The sequence below is a fragment of the Hibiscus syriacus genome, unplaced genomic scaffold, assembly GCF_006381635.1.
Source record: "Hibiscus syriacus cultivar Baekdansim isolate YM2019G1 unplaced genomic scaffold, ASM638163v2 tig00112285_pilon, whole genome shotgun sequence".
Classification (NCBI taxonomy): domain Eukaryota; kingdom Viridiplantae; phylum Streptophyta; class Magnoliopsida; order Malvales; family Malvaceae; genus Hibiscus; species Hibiscus syriacus.
In genome coordinates this window covers 3,781,031-3,790,456 of record NW_024063293.1, presented here as the reverse complement: position 1 = coordinate 3,790,456, position 9,426 = coordinate 3,781,031, and the positions used below count along the sequence as shown (strand labels likewise).

At 31.2% G+C, this 9,426-nt stretch overlaps 1 protein-coding gene across 1 annotated transcript; it reads right to left on the bottom strand.

The window, feature by feature from the left end:
* Nucleotides 1–7,394: 7,394 nt before the first annotated feature.
* LOC120177319 (transcription factor MYB56-like) lies at nt 7,395–8,583 on the bottom strand. The gene is made up of 3 exons (XM_039183504.1): nt 8,223–8,583; nt 7,772–8,128; nt 7,395–7,691 (listed from the first exon to the last, which is right to left on the bottom strand). The coding sequence occupies exons 1-3, from the start codon at nt 8,581–8,583 to the stop codon at nt 7,474–7,476; spliced, it is 936 nt and encodes a 311-aa protein (XP_039039435.1). The 3' UTR covers nt 7,395–7,473.
* Nucleotides 8,584–9,426: the final 843 nt, after the last annotated feature.

Genomic DNA, 9,426 nt, shown 5'->3' with positions numbered 1-9,426 from the left:
AGCCTTGGTTGGTAATACTAACAAAAATAAATAAAGCCAGCTGCAACATTCCAGGAAAGAACCAAAAATGTCCAGTTGTTTTCATAAGATTCTATAGCAGAGTTAATTATGGGTGAACTATATCCAAGATCATTTAATTATGAGTTTGATAATAAACACGTCATTTTCTTTTTGAAAAGTTATAAATAAGTCGCTCATTATAAATATTATTATAAATAGATCGCTTTATCGTTAAATATTAGATAAAATTGTGACATGGTTTGGTATAATAATAGTTTTAGTCCTTAGAACTTATATTGTTTATCAATTTGGTCTTAATCTAAAACAATTTCATAAATTTAATCCTTCATATTTAAAAATTCTATCATTTTAGTCTTTGTTCTTCTCTTAAATTACTTATCCTTCTCCCAAAAATGTTATACTACTTTCTTGATAGAATACAACCCAACTATTACTTTAATCCGATGGACTAGTTTGCTTTGACTTTATCGTAAAAAAGACTAAATTGATAAAAATAAATATGAAAGATTAATTTTAGGGACTAAAAATGTTATTATATCATAACACACTAGACATTTGTTTTAATTTTAACGACAAAATAACTTGTTTATAATATTGTGTTAATTGTGAGTTGTTGTTTTTTTGCAATGGTGAATACAAGGTAGTATTTGTTCAAAAACTCTCAATCATTTGACATTGAATGCTCATACGCCCCTGCAAACGTTGTGCTCGTACTCGAGATCTCAAATAATAACAATAATTTGTTAACCACTAAGGTCATATGGTTGGTGCTATTTTTAATACTAAACTTATAATTAAGTAATGTTGAGTGTAATTTACCCTATAATTGTATATTTAGAAGTTGGTGAAAAAGAAATGATATTGCATGGGCAATACGTGGATTATCCCCCATCAAATGGAAGTGATCTCAAAACCCAAAGCCCCGAAATAAAAACAAAGCAACTTGGCCTTCAACACCGACCAATATAACCAATCTGAAGCAGACGAATGTTTGATTTTTCATTTGTTTTCTCTCATTTTCTCGAGAATATACGGCACGTTCATTGAGAAATGCCCCCATGTGAAAATTCTCCAGTTAACAACACTTTTCATTGGCTGCCATGTGAATTATGAGATTTTTGCCTTTGTTGTCTAATTAGATTCTTCTATTTATTTTGCTGAGTAGGAAACAATTAGTCAACTTACTGGGGAATCCAATGGCTGTTTGTTCTTCCTCTCTCTTGGATTTTTCCTAGACATTTTTCTGCACAATTACGTGGATTCAACTTTGTTTCATAATTGATCTTGTTTTCTTATTAATATTTTCTTGGGTTTGTTTAAACCTTGTTTCATTCGACCAGCTTCAAATCCTTTTCAATATTTCCTTTTTTATACCTATGATTTTGTTTTGTCAAGAGTACGAATTTTGTTAACAAATTAGCTATTGTCATAAGATTAGTCCCATCATGCATAAATTCATCTTTCCGTGGAGTTCAAGACCACGAACGCTATCAGGATATCAGTCAAATGAGATAAAATGTAATTAATGAAATAAAATAGATAACATAATCAAAATAAATTAAAATTAGAAGGTCCGAGTAGGTATATATCTATTTTTTAAATAAAAAGGATGATTATCTTATATATTGACGGTGAAATAAAAATCCAAAAACAGAGTTTTATCGATGTTATTTGTGCTATTTAAGATTTAGGGTTATATGCTTTAGAGTTTATGATTCAATGGCTTAGATTCAAAATTAGGGTTTATAGTTTAAGAGATGGGAAATAGAATCATTGAAATATATTAGATGACAATCAAATAATTATATTTGTAGAATTCAATTTCACATAATAAAAAGGCTTAATACACAAATAAGTGCCCAAACTATACATTTTTTTCAAATAGGTGGCTACAATATTTTTTGGATCATCCATGTACCCAACTTTATAAACGTTACCACTTTAAGTGTCCAAGACGTAACAGCCGTTAGTTTTCTCCGTTAAGTGACATATGCACAATCTGATAATTTTGAAATTTATTTTTTTAAAAATGTTATTATATTTATAAAAAAACATAACTTCTTTTAATTACAAAAAAACCTCAAAATCTCTAAAATTCTCAAATCCTAACACTAACCCGCCATTGGCACCCTTTCCGGTCACGACCACCGCCTCCGACGTAGTCCCTGCCATCATTCTAGTTCTACGATGTCGTAGTTGTCACTGATTGACTGTCAGAATCGAGTGAGACCGTAATTTCATTCCTGGGTTTGAGGGGTATAAAACATCGATTCGTCATCGATCGATCACGATTTCATAGGGGTTTTGGTCGTCAGGGGAGGTGGGGTCGGGTTGAGCTTCATCGACGACAAAGGGTGGCGGTCGGTGTAGGTTTAGTAGTTGAAGTGAAGATTTTCAAAGTTTTGGGGTTATTTTGAAATTTATGTGTTTTCTTTTTAAAATATATATAATTTTATTTTTTAAATTTTATATAAAAAATTAAAATTTTCTAATTGTGACACGTGTCACTCAACGGAAGAAATTAACGTCGTTGACGGTCCGAGGACCTAAAGTGATAGCGTTTGTAACGTTTAGCACATGGAAGGTCCAAAAAGTATTGTAGACAACTATTCGGAAAAAAGATATAATTCGAGTCCTTATTTAAGTATTAAGCTTAATAAAAATATCTAAAAACTTCTTGTTAACAAGACTTAAACCCTAAATTTAAATACGTTTACACAAACAACAAGATATTTTTTAATAATAAAAGAATTATTATCCGTACACTAACAGTGAAAAAATATTTCACAAGCATAGTTGTATTGATGTTATTTGTATTATTTAGAGTTTAGGGTTATATGTTTTAGGAGTAAGGTTTAAATTTAGAATTTAGTTTAGAGCTTAAGAATTGATATTTAGAATTATTTAAATACATGAAATGACAGTCGGATAATTATATTTGTAGAATCTAAATTTCACGTAATAAAAACAATTAAAAACTTATTAACTAAATTGAAAACCTAAATTTAAATGTGTACACAAACAATAAGATACTTTTAATAATAAAAGGATTATTATCTCATACACTGATGATGAAAATATATTTTACAAGTAGAGTTGTATTGATGTTATTTGTATTATTGAAAGTTTATACTATATGATTTAGGGTTTAAAAATTAAGGTTTAGGCTTGAGGTTTAGGGTTTACACTTTAGGGGTTAAAATTTAAATTCATTTTAATATATCGAGTGATATTTTTTTGATAAATCTGGGGTGAATATAATGTAGTATATGTTCATAGACTCTCAACCTTTTGACAATGAATGCTCATATCCCCTACATATGCGGTGCTCAAGCTCAGGACCTCAAGGGACGACAACAAATTTCTTAACCACTGAAATCGCATAGTTCGTGCTATCAAGTGGCATTCAAATAAATATGTTCGTAGAATTTAAATTTTATATAAAAGAAAACATCTATAACAACATGTTAACAAGACTGAAAACCCTAAATATAAATGTGTACACAGACCACAAGATAATCAAAATACATAAAATTAAAAAGGAAAAAGTAGTGGTTTCGTTTTTCAGGGTACCATGAGGAAAGCAAGAAAAAGAAAAGGGTTCCACCTGAGTTTGTCATTCATTGGTTGTAGCATGTAAGTACACAATTATCATTTTTTTTCTCCCATGAACCATAATAATCAAGTGATGCACATGCTAGATCTCTTAGTGAATAGTGAAATATAAGTTTTAGTTAACCTATACTTAACTTAAGTTGCCATCGACAACATACATTTAAAAAAAACAAAACTATGACACAATAAACCTTAACATTCTCCTCCATAATGTATTGTTCGTGCACTTTCGAAACCTTGATGCGATTCTCCATGATTTTCTTTGATTAGAGAGCTCTTGTGGGTCATCATAATCATAAATTGTGTTCCCCATGTTGAAAGTGTAACTTTATGCTTCAAATTGTTTAATTAGGTTAACACTCCAATTCATGTGCATCATACTTTGTTTAACTCAAATCATATATAATGTTTGATTCTCTAATCTAGAGATCAATTTATCATCCACAAGATTGGGGGATGCACTTTCAAGTCTCTACGTCTCTAACTTTCTTCTTTTTCACTTCTTCTATGAGAAATCATAATTGATGAGGATTATAGGTATCGATGGATAAATTATGTTATTGAACTTGTGAAATATATTTTTGAATTGGAGGGAAAAAATAAGAAGAAAAGTTGATGGTTTGAAGAAAAAATGGTAAAGATGAAAAGCTAACGGGGAAAAGATATATTTCTAGACATGTTAGTGTAATATGTGTAAAATTGAAGAAGTATGTGTAAAATCAATTTCAATTGTTAGTTAGAGTTAAAAATCTTGTAAGCCTTCATTTGTTAGCCTTCATATGTAAAATTGAAGAAATATATGTAAAGTCAATTTCAGATGTTAGTTAGATAGGTGAAGAATCTAGTAAGCCTTCGTTTGTTTATGAAGAAGATAATTGATCATAACAAAAACAATTAAGAATATTGGTGTTTCTTATTCGTTCTCTTTTCTCTCATCTCTTCTTCTTCTTCTTCTTTGTATTTTCTTGTATCAGAGCCTTAAACTTGACACTCGACATGACTGAAAATATCAAATCATTAGACTTTTAGAAGTTTGAGGAATACATAAGAAAATTCTTAAAGAAAATTATGGCAATATCATATAAGCAAAAAATGATCCTAACAATATTGAAACAAGACCTTTCAGCCCTCAGTTTTCTACAAAATATGAAAAAGTTATTAAGTCTCAAGCAAACATGAATTTCAAGTCACTCTGATGATGAATGTGATATTCTACATTCGACTATAACATTTGGATCAGGTTTAGGATGTTACAGGAGGGATTAGCCATTTGTTGCTCAGATCACTAGGAATTTGTTATGGTCGAATGTATGTTTTATATTTTTTTCTTCCCTCTTTCCTTTTTTTCTTTTCTTTTCTGATTTTATACTTCTTTTCCTTTCACATAGCTCACTATTCCCTTCATCAAATGGTCGTGACTCACGATCAACGTGGATCGTTCTTGATTTTGAGCCAATCGATGGTAAGTGTGTCTCTCCCATATATTTCTTCTTCTATGGTTGTTGGGTCTGATGTAGAGGGTATGGTTTGACTTTCGAGTTAGGGAGAGGATGGTGAGGTTATTACATGAGGGTTGTTGGTTTAAGATGATGCGAAGCATAGGGTAATATTAGGTATGACTCATAAATATACCGGTAAAGAGGACTGATAAGCTTGATTAATGAAAATGGTGACGAGGGGCCGAGAGACTTTCGTGCCTCCCCGATACTTGATTCTTCCTCTCTTTTTTTGTTCTTCCGAATGCTACCCTCCTAATATTTCTTTAGGTTTGGCTTAAACGAGAAATGAGACGCTCAACTAGATGCCAACTATGGTTCAAAGGTGATTAGGTGAAGATGTTAGGAGTAAGGTGTGTGGATACAAATGCAAGGACGTTGGAACAATGCATTCAATGTAGTGTTGAACTTTTATCTTGTATTGTTATTAATGAATTTATCAAGCGACCTCAGTAATAAAAAATAAGTGTTGTTTTCCTTCGAAGTATTGGGTTCGAGCAGTTACGTTTGTAGAGTGTGTGAGTTTTCAATAATTTAGAAAAATTCTAGCAAATATTGTATTGTAATCACTTCAGACTAATCAGAATAATATAATTAACAAAACACACACACACACATATATATATATATATATATATATATATATATATATATATATATATATATATATATATATATATACTATTAATATATTACATAATTCAAGACAAACTCTACCCCATATATTTAATCCCAATTCAATGGATCCAAGCTCAATTTTACCAAAATGGGCCCAAATCCATATTAATCCAATCATTTAAATCATCGTGAAACAAAGCTTATTCCAAGTTGTCACCCTCGTGCTGCTTAGCAAACCAAATTCAGACTATAATATGATGCCTACAGTGCTCTAAATTTCTTTCTATTTATTGAAATATATTTTCATTCGATACATTTTCAAACACATGATAAGGATTTGACCTCTAAAAAGCCTTTAGGTATACGAATAATTGAATATTTCCATATCCAACATTCATACTCGAGTTCGAATATTATAATCTATGACATACTTACCTGATATTTCTGTTTGTGAAGTTTAGCAGGCGTTGCATGGGCAAGAAAAAGGTTATGAGCAGCAATGTGAGGTTCAATGACTTCATTACCAATGTGATTGAAACCGACGCAATTCAAAAATTTAATGATGAAATTGAATTTTTTAAAAATAAATTGAGTGACCAAAACAAAAACACAAATAAAATTGAGTAGACAAAACGAAAGTTTACCCATATAAAATGAATTGGTCATATATGATATGAAAACAACATACATAAAGTAATTAAAACACAAATTTGTAACATAAAAAAAATTATACTCAAATGTACATTCATAAAGGTAAAATATGCTTTAAGTCCTTATACTCTTCTTACATTCAAAATTTAGTCTCTTTACTTTCATTTTGGTCAAAAACTTTTCAAATATGCTTTTAGTCCTTGTACTCTTCAAACATTTGAAATTTATCTAATATGTAATTATATTAATCTTAATTGTTATTATATTTTTAAATTCAAAAATCATATATATACAAATGATATTAGATAAATTTTTTGTTCTATTTTTTATGGTCCAGTCCATAATTTTTTTTTGAGTCCGTCATTGTTTTCAGAACAACCATTTTTGTTACATATCGTTAAAACAAGCTGATGTTATACATTTTATTCTTCCGCTATTTTTTTTCCTTTCTCATTTTTTTCCATGGTCGGATTTTCTTCTTCAATGTCCGACTCTGAACCTACTATCCCTCCTAGCTTAAGCCAGACGAGTTAATAATATTAACTTTATTTTAAGGATTTAACTTGTTTCATATATTTTGTTGGGACTAATTCTATATTCGATCTCGGACAGTCTACTCCTTCAATTTGTTTATATACGAAGTAGAACTCCATGTTCTCCATTTGAATTCATCAAGCAACCTCGGTAGTTTAAGAGTGTTATTTTCTCTTGATGTCCTACTCTCTTAAGGTCTTGAGTTCAAACAATAGTGTCTACAGAGTATATATGCATTATCAATAATTAAAAAAAAAACTAGAGCACATACTAATCTTATAAATATCCTGAACTATTAGAACAAACTCTCTTTTCTCCATTTTTGTTTTGTTAGAAGCTTAGTTATATATTTCTTTAAAAAAAACTATAGCTTTATATATGGAACTAAACAGAATATACAGAACTACATGATATCAACCGCAGAAGCCCAACACTCTTGCCCATTGGACCCAATTTCCCTCTCTTTTAAGCTGGAATTATTTAGTTTTAAACCAAACAAAAAATAATATTATTAAAAAAGAACTCCATAGTTTCTCTTTCAAGAAGCTCCTACTCCAAGGAAATCAATGAAGGATATGTTGTTGATCTTCAAATCTCCATTTGCAGTTGGGGGTTGGTTGGTCCTATTTGTGCCCACTGACTCAGTTGCTGAAACATCTGAGTTAGAATCTGATGAGTTAGCATATTGGTCCACACCCATACCGACTCCCATTGGTCCTTGTTGGTAACACACATTCACTTTTTCACCTGATGAACATGCAAAATCATCATATTCCCTCACATGAACAAATCAAAAACTTGAAAAGCAAGTGATCATGGAAAAAAAATAGACATACCCATTGGACTAAAAGTGGTGAAAAATGAAGAAGGTGTTAGTGCTAGATCAGTGCTAGTAGAGGCTGATGAAATGGTTGATTGGTCACTGCTGGCATTGGCCTGAGTGGTGATGGCTAAAGAAGAAGGCTTCCTCCTATAAATGCTTGATTGCTCTCTATGTTTCCTAGCCATGATCACATGCCAATGGTTCTTGACTGCATTATCAGTTCTACCAGGGAACAGTCTAGCAATCATTGCCCATTTGTTGCCATACACCTTGTTTGCAGCTAAAAGCCTCTCTTCTTCTTCTTCACTGAATGCTCTCCTATTGATCCTTGGATCTAGCTGATTAAACCATCTTAATCTACAACTTTTCCCTGAAAAAACAAAGGAAACCCATTTAGGAGAAAGATCAAACATTTGCAAACTAATGATTATGGTTACCAAGATGGGAACTTTTTTTTAGTAAACCTGATCTCCCGTCAAGTTGTTCAGCTATCAAGTTCCAGTTTTGAGGACCATATTGAGCTACCAGCTCTTTTAGCTTAGCATCTTCTACTGGTCTCCAATGGCCTCTACAACAAAGCTTAGTGTGTCCATTTTTGGTACCACCAGCAACAACAATACCAGAGGCTTTATTATTCCTTCCATTTTCAGCATCTAAATCCAAAGAAAATCCAGCAGAAGCAGCAGCCTGAGTAGTTCCCCTGCTTTGTAATGGCTCAAAGCTCAAACATTTATTGCTTTGTTCCATTAAAGAGGTTGGAATCTGAAACCCCATTTGAGAGTTGGTAGCAGGGCGAGACAAAAAACTCATCTCTTGTAGACTCATTGTTCTCAAAATCCAAGAAATAAAACCAGATGATCAAAGAAGATGAGCTTTTTTTCTCTTTCAAGTCTCAACCATTCAAAGATGAGTATTTGGGAAGAGAGAAAATGAGAAAGGATGGGGTGGAAAAGTTGTTGAGGGAGCTGGTGTCTTTCTAAAACAAATGTGTGAAGAAATCAAAGGGAGAAAACAGATTATTGAGAAGAAGAGAAGAGCGCACACGGTTCTTGATGTTTTTGTTTGCAAACTGTGTTGGTTCTTTGGGTTTAAAAAGGCCATGGAAGATGAGGTTAGGGCAAGGGGGTGAAGGGAACATATTTATTTATTTATTGACTAAACTAAGTATTTAGTCATCCACCTATTCTAATGATTATGTTTTGGTCATTCAACTATTTTTTTAAAATCACATCTAATATTATATCTTAATCACCAACTGTTAAAAAATTAACAGTAGTGCTGATGTGTCACCATAAAGTAATATCATGTTAAATTAAGTATTAAAATGTAATGTTAAATATGATTTAAAAAATAATAAATTGGTGACCAAACCAGAACTATAAGAATAGATGATTGACTAAATATGTAGTTTATCCTTATTTATTTTATTGATAAGCAAAGCCTGGGGCTTTGCATGCAACTCGAGAACCGCTCGTGTGGGTGTTGGGACTGTGTGCCTCTCCTCATTGTTTTTGCTTTAGGTTTTGTTTTGTTTAATCAAATAAATATAATATTAAATGTTACTTATTTATTAATTATTAATAATCAATTAATCTAATAAAATCAGATATTAAATTTTTTAAATAAAGTCATAAAAATATTAAATTTTATTTTGAATTAATAGATTAA